We start from the raw sequence: 14,599 nt of genomic DNA on the forward strand, positions 1-14,599 counted from the left end.
TAAAACGGGAGTGTGTGGGGCTGAGGTCAGGAGTATAAGTACCTACCTTAGGCGCTATTCCTTATACAACAAAAATATTAAATATTTTTTTCCTTCTCTGTAAAAGGATAAAAATTGGTCTGTTGTCTCTTACTCCATTCCAGTGTCTCTACCCTCTTCTTTCATACAAAAGACTAGGGCAACTTGTTTGTTTGTTTTTTTTAATCTTTTAAGTGTTTTTATACAAAAAATGTAGTTTTTCTCTTTTTCATTTTTAAAACACCAGTGTGGGGGAGGGATGCAAACAAGTTAACAAAAAAGATGCTTTTATAACATTATTTTCCCTGTTTAGAAAGAAGAAAAAAAAAATCATTCCAATAGTATTTAAAAGTCCAAAGATGAAATAATTTTTTTCTTCCCTAAAAGCTATTAAAAGCCCCTGCCTATTGCGCCCTCTTGTGTCCAGTGGAGCCGTGTTACTCTTCAGTGGCCCAGGTTCACTACTATGGAAAGATTGGGCCAGGCTTCTTTCTGGGCACATAGCCTAAACAAAAAAGTGGAAGCATCAGAGGATTCAAAACCTCTCCCCACAGAAACTGCTGGGGGCAAGAAGATACTTCCCTGAGCCAGAAGGGACAGGTGCAGCAGTAATCCACACCCAGAGCACAGGATGGCAAAGCACTAGATATCCCACCTCTGCTTTAACTCCTTTCCAGAAGATTAGGTGGGGAGGGAAGGGGGAAGTCAACATGCCTGTGAAGAAAGTGCAACATCTATAGAAATACTGGTAGAGGAAAACAGCTTAGAAGAAAAGCTTTGCCTAAAGCTTTTACTGTGAGTGGGAGAAGAAAGCCATCAAGGAGATCCCACCACAGGTAAACAGACTTCCTTTTCTGAAACCCCTATAGCACAAGAGGTCCCATTCACTTTCCCTTTCTAACGGACTAAACTTCTGGATAAGGTATTTTGGCCATACAAGGTCCATGACCACAAGGCCACAATCCGGGGTCCAGTTCCAGCTATAAGGTCACTCCACTGCCAACAACTGATGTGATGGTATTTTATAATCCTCTAAGTGGGAAATTAACATTTTCCCCATCCTAATCCCAGAGGTGGAAGAAGCAAGCCTGCAACATCCCCAGGCTCAGACCAAATAGAAATACTTGGAATGTAACCAAGTAATCACCATAGAGTAGTTCCAAGCAGCAAGAAATTACATCAGGTTCTCATGGAGACTACTGTAGGGTACAGAGTAACAGCATGAAAGCAATCAAACCTTGTATAAATAATGTTTCTTTGCCTCCCCCCTTTTTAATTAAAGAAATCCAGTGTCTCAAAAACTTGTGAAAATATGTTTAAAAAAGACTCAGGGAGGCTGCCACACTTTTTTGCTCATTGTAACTATCTTGTACCTTCTGATACCAAGAGATAGTGTGATAGCCTCTTCTGCACAGGCCCTATTATTTTATCTCTGTCCTATAACTGTACCTCTCTAGAAAAAAAAAATGGGGAGCAAAGGGAAGGCATTTCTACTAGTGAGAAGAGAATGCAAATCAAAAGCAAACTGGAAAGCAAGATCAATGTTAAGGATGGGATGAGAGACTGGAGTGGAGACTGCTTAAGAAATCTGGCTGAGTATGCTTTGGTTTGGGGGACTGAAGAAGCAGCTGGGCATTTAAAGTGCAATCACATTGGTAATAAATGATCATCCCTTTCTTCTGACTCCTCGCCCAGCTGATCATCCCCCACACCACGATACGCAGCAGGCACATTGCGGGGTTTAGAACGGCACACAAAGTCACAACCATCCTGTAGAGAGAAGCAAAGGAAGGAAATGAGAATTTGGAATAACCAACTTTGAGGGTGAGGCAAAATACACTTATGGCCTAAGAATATGGCAAGAACTAGGTTTCTTCAAGGATAATGAGAAAATCCAGAAGCTCTAAGGGCCAGCCTAAATTGAATTTAGGGCTAATGCGAGAAAAATTCTAATTAGGTCTTACTTTCTCCCCATCCAGGTCCCTTAACAGCTTTATCAGATTCCTCAATTTAAACAACAGTGTTGCTCTTCCAGCGAAGCCTTTCCCAAGGCCAGACAGTAAGATGCTATGCTACTTGTTACTTTGTACTACGGCCTGGGACTCCTTTGTGTTTAGCACCCGAAGTCCTATGTCCCTGGAAATCCCTCTGTCTAGGTAAACCAGGGTGGTTGGTCACTCAGCCTTGGCAGCAGGCTATAGACTCAGCCACCAGTCCTGTTACTTACTGCTACCAGGTTGCCAAGATCTTGCCAGAAGGCTAAGTGGGGAAACTGCTCCATTCCCTTGGCTCCCACCACCAGTCGCTGGTATAGGAACCCTCCAATGATATAGACAGCAACCAGTGATGCAAACCTATTAAGAAAGACATCGCTAGTTAAAAACCAAGGAATAGTAAAACTGATAAGAAAAGGTAATCTTAATATTCATTAGTGGTTTCCTAGTCTGTATTCTATAAAAATGGGGGAAAAAAACGCCCCTAAAATGGGAAGGTGCCTTCTTTAGAAAACCAGTTAGAGCACGTCTAAAAGCAAAGGCTCAGACAAAAATAAGACTTAATGTGTGACTCTGACTTGTAGCCAAGAATAAGTACTATTAGCTAGGTATAGAGTTCCACTTCCCCGAAAGTTCTTATAATCTAATGGGATAATAAAAAAACTGTCCGGTTTTCCAGTAATGGGACGTAAAGCATTTCCAAATGCAAATATTAGAGGTGAAACATTGTATCTAACTTTTTAAAACTTGCATCAGAGTTTAAAAGTATCCCCCCCCTTCCAATTATAGTATAGTGTGTACACACACACAGACAATTTGTGTCTAAGTGTCACCAAGTAATTGAGTTTAAGGGAGAAAAAAAGGGAAGGTTTGGACTGATAAAGGAAAAAGCACTCACGTGACTAGTAAGATAGAACCCACACTGAGGTGAGAGATCTCTGGGGAACAGGCCAGGCTGCTATCCATCTCAAAGAGGTAGAAACAATCTTGAACTTTGCCTCGCTCCTCAAACACAAGGTTAAAATTGTCCTGATGATGAAAGGACAGAACAGTACACAACAATGTGGTTAACTGTTTCAACGCTTACTTAGAAAAAGAAAAAACCCACAAACTAAAAAACATTTGCTTTCTCTCCTGATTCAGTAACTTATTTTCCATGTATGATCGAACATAGGTGTCTGTGACACAAGGAAAAACAACTAGTTTTCTCTTGTCTGTCCCGATGTATCTTTTTCCCTGTGGAAATTCTTTCCCCCTCAGGTCAGTGCTCTCCACTGCTCTCTAGGCTCATGTGCCCCGGGGTTGCCTCACCGCTAGTGTGTGTCGATTGCAGGAGATCATCACCACTGCACGACGCTGCTCCATGCCACAGTGACTGTCATATTCGTCACCCCCTTTATAGGTCAGCATGATCCAATTACCTGAGGAGCGACAACGGAAATGTTGCTTTGGGGCAGGAAGGCAGGCCTGGGTATGATGGCAGAAAGGAATGGAGGAGTTCAATGAAATTGGTTTTGATTAAAATAACCCGTAACAGTATGAGCTCCATAAACCAGAAATACCAAGTTAAAACCTGCTTCTTCTCTTAAGACAACGAAGAATCAGATATTCATGTAAGCATAGTCTTAATTTTCCATATTAAAGGCAGGCAACTAATAGTGCAAAAACAATTAGGACCCATGCTTTCACACTGATTGACATTTTCTGAAGACCTGCTCACATCAAAAGAAGAGGTTCCATAAAATTCTTAGGTGGTAGGGGAAAACTTAAGATTTAAAATTAGCCACACACACACAAAAAATAAAATAAAAATAAAATTAGCCACAGATAAATGCAAGGTGTACGACTGGGAGCCATTTCTTCTTTAGTACTTATGGCATTCAAATTTCTTTTGCAAAATATCCTCTGATTTATCAATCATGTGAGGTGAGTAAGGTAAAGATTCTGCTTCTAATCTTGCACGTATGAAGAAACACAAGATGATTTTTCAAAGTCAAAGGCAAGTAAACATGAGCTGGGTCAAAAATCCAGTCTTCCAACCCCTACTTAAACCCAAATTCTTGATGTTATTTTTCATTATATTATTGATACGAACAAATATCTGCACTGGAAAATACAGTTATCTGCTTAAGGGAGGGAATTAGACCACAGGTGCTCACATAGTTCTTTCCAGCAATATGATTTTATGACTTTTGAGAAACCTAATCACCACAGCCCAAGTTAGCTGGGGAAGTTTTGGTAGACAGGTTTGCAAAAAAGTTTAATCTCTGAAAATGTAACTGGCAAAACTGGACTAATTCAATGAGAAAGGTTGTTGGTGTTTTTAAGCCTGGTATGAAAAACACATTAAGCTACAGAATCCCAGCTAGATTCTTTATGCATGAGCTTTTCATTAACTTTAAAACAAACATAAAGGTCCTGACCCATGACTCCAGAGGAGTGGTGGAACTAGGTATCTTGTGGTTTAGTCTCAGGTGAGCTGAAGCACATGTACCATATAATACTCTAAAAAGGGGGCGCCTGGGTGGCTCAGTGGGTTAAGCCGCTGCCTTCGGCTCAGGTCATGATCTCAGGGTCCTGGGATCGAGCCCCACATCGGGCTCTCTGCTCAGCGGGGAGCCTGCTTCCCCCCGTCTCTCTGCCTGCCTCTGCCTACTTGTGATCTCTCTCTCTCTCTGTCAAATAAATAAATAAAATCTTTAAAAAAAAAAAAATACTCTAAAAAGAATGCAAAAGGTTGACACATACAGGATCGTCAGAGGGATTGACTTGGGATCCATTAACCAACAGGGAGAGTCTTACTTCCATTGAAGACGTGAGTCTCGTTGAGTCTCCCTACCACTCTTTCCTTCCCATTACTTTTGTTGATCTGCACCAGGCCTGCCCCAGAGGTGCGGTTGCCAGCTTCCCGGCAGACCCTGAACATATAGATGTATGTGTCCGGACCCTGGCCCACAGTGCTCTCAAAGCTGTAAGAAGTGAGGAGAAAGAAGGAAGAGAAGTTACTGGCTATCAGCTTTAGGACAAGCAGCCTCTCTTCCTTTAAGCTGCCTACCCCTACCGCCCCCCACCCCACCTCCTGCCAAGTGTGATCAATTTACTTATCTGTCACAACTAAATGTACTAGTTAATATTTGTTGATCATGAAATATCCATGTAATAGTGAATAGTTCATTTGTTGAATGAAGACAATCCTAACTGCTGACGATGATGGTTTAAAACACAACACCCAAGATAGCTAGATATTCTAGAATACCTGTTCTAGACTATGCTGAAGTGTCAGTTGCTATTTCCCAGTGAATACGATCTATGTTCATGGGAAGTATCCCATGGTTTCTTGTTCCTTGAAGATCATTTTCAGATTTACATACCAAAAGATTCCTGACACTTCTGATGTGTACAGGCCTCAATGTTTATCTGATACTTCTAAAGTCCTATTACATGGAAGTACCAAATAATGCTTTTTAATTCCTACAAGGTGGTCTCCTGGATCCAGTCTTAAAAACAGTGCATTTTCTCTTCTGCATAAGAGAACTGCACACTGCTACTAAAAACTGGGCTCAGAATTTGCTCTACAGCATTAAAAAAAAAAAAACAAAACAAAAAACCAACAACCAAAACCAAACAGGGGTACCTGGGTGGCTCAGTAGGTTAGCATCCAGCTCTGAATCTCAGCTTAGGTTTTGCCCTGGGCTCCACGCCGGGCATGGAGCCTGCTTTAAAAAAAAGTAAGATATTATGGCCAAATAAGACCAATATTACTGAAGTTCAGACTAGAACCATCTCCCAGAGTTGGTTATAATACACGTTTTCCCTCCATACAGAGTAGTAATACTAAAAGTCGGTAAGTGGAGGAAAAAAAATATATTCTTAAGATTTTGTTTTAAAAAATATTTCTATACCCAATGTGGGACTTGAACTTACAACCCCAAGATTAAGAGTCATATGCTCCACCAACTGAGCCCGCCAGGCCCTCGAGAAGAAAAGATTCTTTAACAAAGTTATTTTCTCAAGTCCTTTAAAGCTGTTCTCAGTTACCTTTTGTTATACAGTGGTTGCAACCTCTTCAGAAGAGCCAACTCTTTCTCAGATTCTCGCCCTTTTTCTCCTACCAGGTCGCAGGTTTTTTCTTCTGTCTGCCAGGATTCTCTTACTGCCACAGCTAGGAGCAGTGGCAGGAGCAGTCCAGTCCTCCAGCAGCTGTAGAAGAGGAACATCCTTTTGGGACAGGGAGTGTGGGTGTTGAGGAAGCAGGGAAGATCGGGGTGGGGGAAGAGAGAGAAAAAGCACATGAATGTACAATTTTTACTGTTTTATCTTCCATCCATCACTTTTTCTACATTAGTCAGTTTTCCTTATTAACACAAAGTTGGGTTTTATTTTTTTGGGTCTATTTCGGGCTTTTAGCTTTCACCCATTATTTTTTTCCCTGTCCTCTAATACTCAGAACAGGATTCTTAATCTTTAGGTTTCTTTTTCTTTTTAAAGATTTATTTTGAGAGAGAGAGAGAGTATGAGCATCTTTACTGTTTCATGAAAAGTTAGATTGCAGTATCTCACACTTAAAGTTTAATACTGTTCATACAAATGGCTTCAACCTGCAGTCCTCCCTAAGGTAACACTCAAATTATAACTTAACACTTGATCAAGTCTGCTTGAAAGTTATTGACAGATGTAAAATAGGGAAAGGGACTCCAGTACTTTGGCTCCTAACTTCTCCTGTCAATATTCAGAAACTTCCAACAGTCTTTGTTCATATTCATCGTAAGAAAGATGGTAAGAGATAAATAAAGCCACAGCACCTAAAAGCTGACATTTATCTAATGTAATGGCTCATCTCTGAAAACACAATCGTTTAAATTATAGGAAGAAGAAAATTCACTAGGTTGAAGTGACTGAAGACGTCTTTCAAAATCCACCTCAGGCTCTACATATCATAAATCTCAAGAGTTTCTAAACTTCCAGTAAGCAGTTGTCTTTGTACACTCTGAACTGGTGACAATTCTTGGCAATCACTAAGTCACTTTCCAATTCCCCTGTTTCTTGTACTGCTCTAGGAATGGAAACACATGGTTCCATTTCCTAAACTCATTTTTCTTTTCCTCTAATCCATCTTCACCCAGGACATACTCATTTATCCTTGCAAAAGACTTCACTCTGATGTCCATTAGTTAATGATCCTGCAGGCCACTGCTACTTGTTAATTTCATAACAGTGTCACTGTTATCATACAAATATTTAATTCTTCCAAACTTTTCTTACTTGTAGTAACATGCTTCCAGACTACAAGCCTGGACTTTGGCTAATTAACTCTTTAGAGTCCTCTAATTCTTTTTCAGGTTAGTTAATCAACTCCAGTACCTTTCTAGAATAAAAAACTAGGTAGAGTTTAATGGGTATTAGTAAATTTGAAGATAGGAAAATGGAAGCTCTGAGCCCTGACTGAATGGTCTCTGCCCTGACTGAATTTTCTCTACTCCCCTAAACAAACTTACATTTGACCTTCTGTTTTCCACACTCCATTAGGGCAACAAATGCTTGGGAAATTGTCTCCCTGACTTTGTGTGTTTTTTTTTCTCTTAAGATTTTATTTACTTATTTGAGATAAGAGAGAGAGCAGAAGCATGGGGAGGGGCAGAGGGAGAAGCAGACTCCACTTCGAGCAAGGAGCCTGACATGGGGCCTGATCCCAGGATGCTGGGAACACGGCCTGAGCCAAAGGCAGACACTTAACTGACAGAGCCACCCAGATGTTCCTACGACTTTGTGTATTTCCAAAACCAACTCACTACGTAGTATAAGTAAAGTGTTTCCATAGAATAATTATCACCAGTAGTAACGTCCAAGGCCCCCATAAAACAGATTTAGAGCACGAATAGGAAACTTTATAACAGAGTACTTGCCTTTTACTCTTAAAAGCATTTAACATGCATTAACTAATTAATCCTTACAAAAACCCTATGCAGTAAATACAATTATTGTCCTTATTTTACAGATGAAAGAACTGAGACATAGCCAATGGAGTGACCCAGAAAGTCTGGCTCCAGAGCTCATGGTCTACATTTAACCACTACATGTGTATCCCCTTTCACTTTAATTTTTTGGGACTCAGGGTAGGCAGCCAAAGCCTTGCTTTCTTTTTGACAAAGCAGGGGGAAGTGATTCCTCACATAGTTCACTGAATAAGAGGTAGAATAAAGAACTCAAACCTCAAACTCCTACCTTCCCTAAATTAACTCATTGCTCAACACATTACAGGACCAGCACTGTTCCTAAATATATATATATATATGTATATATATATATATATAGATTCCTTTTACTAGATTGATTTAACACGCCATATTCCTTATATTCTCTCAGGATCTAATTTAAAATTTCAACGTTCTGGACTGTCAAGCCTTTTTTTTTTCCAGGACCAGTTTTCCAGAGGGGATTCTCATACAGAAGGCTGTGTTATATGGCCTCAAAGTTAGTTCCTTATTTGTTAACAGTTTATGATTTCTTTTCCCAAATTAGAACAAAATTGGGATAGGATAAAGGGTTAAACAAACACCCTGCAGTCTCCATTAGTGGAGCTGAACTTTCTTTCATTTGCTTATTCGTTCAAGAAGTTAGGCTGAGACTCAACTTACACTCCTCTCTTTTCTGCCTAAGGTTTGTCTGTTTTGAGCTACTTCTCTGATTCAGTGGCAAATGCTCTAAGTGCTTTATCTAGATTGTCTGTAATCTTCACAGCCAAGAAAAGTAAGTATAATTTCTCCCATTTTACAGATGAGGAAACTGATGCTTACAGAGGCTAAATTATTTGCCCTAGGTTATACAAGTATTAAACATGTACGAAGTTGGTGGGGCAACTTGGATGATTCATGGCATAAAGCTATTTTCTGATAAATATAGGGGTGCAAAAATTCATTAGCGAGCGTATGACATCCAAGGGCTGTGTAGTTCCCTTTTAATGTGCTACACTTAGATCCTCAAGGTGCAACAGTCTGTCTAGATACTTTGGAAATAAGGGGCCGAACTTTAAGATTTTGAAAATCCCCTTCAATTTTCTTGTTCTAGGACACATCTATTTTGGTAATGCTAAAACAATTCTCTTCAATGGAATGACCACTGACTAAGCCAGGAATTGGGAAGCAGTTCAAATCACTGGGCATCTGTACCACTCTTTCCCACCCGTCAAGACTAGCCATGAGCATTTTCCATTTTTCAGTGGAATTTCTACTTTCTGCTGTCTGGCTCATTCCTGAGGTAACCACCCTCAACTCCTGTCTCCAGCAGTCTACCCTTTCAGAAGAGCAGCCCTAACTAGCTAAACGGCCCGACGCTGAGAAGCCCTAGACAAGCGGCTCTAGGTCCCACGGGCGGAAGCTCCCCAGAAAGAGAAAGCACGAGATAAGCCCTCTAGTAGCTATCCCATACCATACACGCATCCTCTTCGAACTTCTCCCAGGGTTCTAGAAATTCTTATTCCCTCTAGTTCCTGATTTCCCAACTGCCTAGAGCCGTATCCTCTCCAAATGATGCCGCTTTACCTTCCTCCACAATGCAGGCCAAAAATTCCCTCTACAGGTATCCAGGTACACCTCCAGCGACTCCATACCCAGGGTCCTTCCTTTCTCTGCCTTCCAAATACACGTCGAATTCTTCTCCGGTCTTGGTAGGTCCTTTCTCCCTCACTCCCTTCGGGACTCTCTAACTCCCCGCCCTCACGCCTCCGTCTCCATTCTGCCCTAGGGCTCCTCAGCTGGAATCTTGGCTAGAACCCCGGCCAAGGGAGACTTAGCGATCCCCAGCCCCTGTTCCGGGCACCGGGGTGTGAGCGCTCTCCAGCTCCCCTCCTCCTCCACGCCCCTCATACTCACGTGTCACGGGCACAGGGAGTAGCCAAGGCGCAGAATCCCTGGCTGAATACCTGTCTGGGGCTGGGAGACAGGGCCAGCGAGGGGCCAGCCACAGACCCCGGACCCAGAACTCGTGTCAAAGGCCAGCGTTCCCCAATGCGCCTCGCCGTGCTCCACTCCGGGAACCGGAAACAGGAAGCACCAGGCGTCTTCTGGGCAACTGCTCCTCCCACTAGACCCCGCGGCATGTGACCACAGAACCATTTCACCCCTTTCCCCTTCCCGGTCTCCCGGCCGATCCCAGACCCTGATTGGTCAGGATCCGGGTCCTGTAGCTCCGCCCTTGTTCTATCAACTCCAACCACTTTCCGAGGTTTTCAAGTTGCGTTCCACCGTCTGGCGGGGGGGTCGCGTTTCTACTAATGGGGTCCCAGAGTCCCGCCCCTGAGCTTCTCTGCTCGCGCAGTCGCTCGCGGAGTCACGCGCGGTCACGCGGGGTCACGCGCGGTCACGCGCCGGCCAGCTCCCAGAAGGGGGTACGCGAGGGCGGGCGGCGGAAGCGGAAATTGGGAAAGGGGGCCGTCGGCCAGGCTTCAGTGGGAGCTGTAGTTCTCGCCCCGGGTCTCTTCCTGTCGGTGTTTCCCGCGCCGGTTTGCCGCCGGCGAGAGGCGCTGTTTCGCCGTCGGCCTGCGGCGAGTCGCGTGGTCTTCAGGATCGGCATCTAGAGGAGAGTGGACAGCGATTGGGTCGCGGCTTTCTTAACGACACCTTTGTTCTTGATTTCCTTTCTATACTTGAGTACCTTGGGGTCTGTTGTTACCCGTACTGTTTTCGTTAACCTTGTCATTCCGGTCATTCTGCGTAAAACACGGCGAACGGTTCTGTTCACCGGAGGTTTCGCGGCATTGTGCGTGCTGAGCACAACAGAACCGATTCTGTTCAGCCCACCCTATCCGCATTTCTGGTGTCCTGGGGAAAGAAGTCTCCCCTTTTAGTCTCCGTGCCTTTGCCAAGATCCTCCGCGGTTTCCCTCAGGTCGGTCTGAATTCGTCGCTTGCTCAAGTCCTGCGCGTCCCTGGAACTCGGTTCAAATGCTTTTGCTCCCGTGACTTTCTGGATTTTAACGCTTTTCGGAATGAAGAACACCTTCCTCTAAGTGCCCGCTTGTTGCCTCTACTTGGTTTTAACCGGATTCCAACCTGCTTTGACTCCTGCGTTGCTTTTGTGTGTGTCCCCCTCTCTTCGCGGGTAGGGACTGGATTTTGATGCGTCCTTCTCACCAGAGCTAGTACAATGTTTTGAATCCAGTAATAATGGAAGCGAATACGTGCATGGTTCTGTGGTGCCGGCACTGTTCTTAGTGCTTTAAATGGGAATTGATTGATTTAATCTTAAACCCAAGCTTTCAATTTTAAAGCTGATGGTGGCTAAGGAACTTACTTTGGTTGCCACGTCTATTAAGTTAACGTTGTCAGTATTCAGGTTCCGTAATTGAGGCATAAGTTAGTTATATGTGCATGTAGTCTTCAGAGTCGAAGCTCTCACGCAGTACTTGATGCTCACTGTTTAGGATTCTGCATTTGTTTATTGATTGGTACATTCAGTTCAGCCAAGGTGGTTATCATGTCTGGGTTGGGTTTGAATGTGTTCTCAAGAAAAATGTAAGAAAATTAGGGGCATCTGGGTGGCTCAGTGGGTTAAAGCCTCTGCCTTCGGCTCAGGTCATGATCCCGGGGTCCTGGAATCGAGTCCCACGTCGGGCTCTCTGCTCAGCGGGGAGCCTGCTTCCCTTCTCTGTGCCTTCCCTGCTTCGCTCTCTGTGCCTGTCTCTCTGCCTGCTTGTGATCTCTGTCAAATAAATAAAATCTTTAAAAAAAAACAGAAAAATATAAGAAAATTAAAAAGTGAGTCTCTTTCTAATAATAAGAGTAATTTGTAATCAGAAAATACAGAGAAAGACAAAATAAAAATCCAAAACCCACAAAGAGGTTGTGTATCTCTCTCAGGAATGTGTTATCCATTTCCTTCTTAAAAACATTTAATGTAATCAAAGTTTTTCTCTATATCGCTAACTTTACAAACTTTAAATTTTTAAATTTTTATTATTTTAGAGATTTTCTTTATTGATTTGACAGAGATCACAAGTAGGCAGAGAGGCAGGCAGAGAGAGGGGGAAGGCAGACTCTCTGCTGAGCAGAGAGCCGGATGCAGGGCTGGTCCCAGGAACCTGGGATCATGACCTGAGCCCAAGGCAGAGGCCTTAACTCACTGAGCCACCCAGGCGCCCCACAAATAAACTTTTTAATGGTTGCATAATATTTAGGTGCATGGATTACTGCTTAAGCAATTCCAATAGAGTTAGGTATTTAAGGCATTTCTACTGAATTTTTTTTTTTCCAATTCATTCAACAAATAGTTACTGAGCAGTTACACTGTTATAGATTTTGGGTGATGAATGGGAGAAAATAAAAGACAAAAATCTCTTTTACAATGAGCTTTCATTCTAGAATTAATATTCTTTTGTTGGTGAATTCGAATTTTAATTTCAGAAATCTTGCCTCTGGTCATTGCCTACAGTCGTGTTGGGTGTGAGGGAAGAAGGTAGGTTGTATGTTGGAAATGGTGAAAGGTCCAGCAACACAGTTGAGTAGGATGAATAATTTATCTTATGTAGTAGGAGTGAGGAGGGAGAGACCTCCCTTTCCATCCCTTACAAATAATTTGGGTTACTTCCCTGCTTCTCAGCCTTTAGGGCCGATTATGGAAACTGTCTATGTCAGGGACAAAACTGAAATTAGCAGGGTTTTTGCTTTTCTGCTCTGTGTCTATCTAGCCTTATCATTAACAAGAACACCCTCTACACTCTACCCACACCCACACCCACACTCCCTCCCACATACAATTGCTCACTTTGTTTAGAAAGTTCTGTGACTTTTGTTCTAAAATCATATGTTAAGGATGCCTCCTGTTTAGTATAAGCAGAGGAGGGGAAGATGCTGGAAAGATCTAGTGCTCCCCCACATGGAGGATATATTCCAAGATCCCTGAAACTAGGAACAGTACTGAACCCCATATATACTGTATTTTTTTTCTTATACATAACCTATGATAAGGCTTGATGTGTAAGTGAGGCATAGTAAGAGATTAACGACAACAATAATAAAATAGAACAATTATAACAATATGTGAATGTGGTGTCTGTCAAAATATCTAACTGTGGGGTGCTTGGATGGCTCACTGGGTTAAGCCTCTGTCTTTGGCTGAGGTCATGATCTCAGGGTCCTGGATTCCAGCCCTGCATCGGGCTGTCTGCTCTGCAGGGAGCCTGCTTAACCCATTCTCTCTGCCTGCCTCTCTGCCTACTTAAAATTAAAATCTGTCAAATTAAAAAAATCTAACTGTACTGTACTCATCCTTCTCCTTGTGATGGTGAGAGATGATATGCCCACATGATGAAAGGAAGTGAGGTGAATGACATAAAATTGGGATTTAAGGTTAGGTTGTTATTGACAGATAAGTCAGGAGGAGGATCATCTGCTCCCAGGATGTGGTTGACCTTGAATAACTGAAACCATAGAAAGCGAAACTGTGTGTAGGGGATACTACTGTATCCTGAATTCTTCCATCAATTCGTTGCTTTGATAATTTTCCCCGTCTACTTTTTTGTTGACTCTGAGCTGGGAGGTTGGGAATGGCTTTTTAAACCTCTCAACAGCTTCCTTCTGTATGAGTTTTGCATTGCAGGTTTTGCAATCAACTATCAAATCCAGCCTGCTCACAATTTCTGATCTACTCAGGGATATTTCAAAATTTGTTGGTAGATTCTTAATCCTGTTATGCATGTATTCAGTTTGCTGTCTTGAATTGGATTTCAGTTTTGAATTTTTATGGATGCTTTCCTTTTAAAACATTTAACATATTTCAAGGACTAAATATATTTTTGGTTTTGGTAATTTTCAACTTTAATATAATTTAACATTTTTAGAATAGATGCAAGAATAGTAAAAAGAACTCTTGTATTCATTTCACCTGGATTTACCAGTTGTTTACAAGTCACCTCATTTGCTTTATTGGTCTCTCCCATCCCTGTAAACACACACACACACACACACACACACACTACACTACACACACACACTCATGCAGTGGTTTATTTTGAACAATTTGAAAGTTGCCCATTATTGTTAAGGACATTAGTGTGTATTTCCCAAGAATAAAGACATTCTCTTAACTTATTACAGTGTAATCATCACAATTAGAAATATAACACTGGTAGGATATTATTACCTAATCCATGGCCCATATTTAGATTTCATCAGTCATCCCAGTAAATATGCTTTGTAATTATTTCCCATTCCCCAACCACAGAGCCCAAGCAGAGTCACACATTGCAGTTAGTTGCCATTTTTCTTTGTTTGTCACTGAAATTTTGAAAAGTACAGGTCACTTAATTTGTAAAATATCTCTCATTTTGAGTTTTCCTCGTGATTATATTTAGGTATATGTTTTCTTTTTCTTTCTTTTTTTAAAATGTTTTTTTAAAAGATTTTGTTTATTTATTTGACAGAGAGATCACAGGTAGGCAGAGACCAGGCAGAGAGAGAGGAAGGGAAGCAGAGCAGAGAGCCTGATGTGGGGCTCGATCCTAGGACCCTGAGATCATGATCTAAGCCGAAAGCAGAGGCTTAATGCACTGAGCAACCCAGATGCCCCTCTTTTTTTTTAAGATTTTATTTGTTT

The 14,599-nt window shown here is 42.1% G+C and overlaps 1 protein-coding gene across 1 annotated transcript; it reads right to left on the reverse strand.

Moving 5' to 3' along the window:
• Positions 1–168: 168 nt before the first annotated feature.
• M6PR (mannose-6-phosphate receptor, cation dependent) lies at positions 169–10,234 on the reverse strand. The gene is made up of 7 exons (XM_044227386.1): positions 9,881–10,234; positions 6,051–6,230; positions 4,815–4,981; positions 3,324–3,433; positions 2,911–3,041; positions 2,246–2,372; positions 169–1,788 (listed from the first exon to the last, which is right to left on the reverse strand). The coding sequence occupies exons 1-7, from the start codon at positions 10,105–10,107 to the stop codon at positions 1,666–1,668; spliced, it is 1,065 nt and encodes a 354-aa protein (XP_044083321.1). The 5' UTR covers positions 10,108–10,234; the 3' UTR covers positions 169–1,665.
• Positions 10,235–14,599: the final 4,365 nt, after the last annotated feature.

This window comes from Neovison vison, chromosome 12 (assembly GCF_020171115.1).
Source record: "Neovison vison isolate M4711 chromosome 12, ASM_NN_V1, whole genome shotgun sequence".
NCBI classification, from domain to species: domain Eukaryota; kingdom Metazoa; phylum Chordata; class Mammalia; order Carnivora; family Mustelidae; genus Neogale; species Neogale vison.

Excerpts from the sequence above, each read along its gene's own strand:
- M6PR (XM_044227386.1), bottom strand. The coding sequence starts at position 10,107 with ATGCCGCGGGGTCTAGTGGGAGGAGCAGTTGCCCAGAAGACGCCTGGT. Across the intron at positions 3,434-4,814 it reads GACTCACGTCTTCAATGGAA|GTAATTGGATCATGCTGACC; the intron begins GTAAGACTCTCC and ends GTCGCTCCTCAG. Across the intron at positions 2,373-2,910 it reads GGTTCTATCTTACTAGTCAC|GTTTGCATCACTGGTTGCTG; the intron begins GTGAGTGCTTTT and ends CTTTCTTAATAG.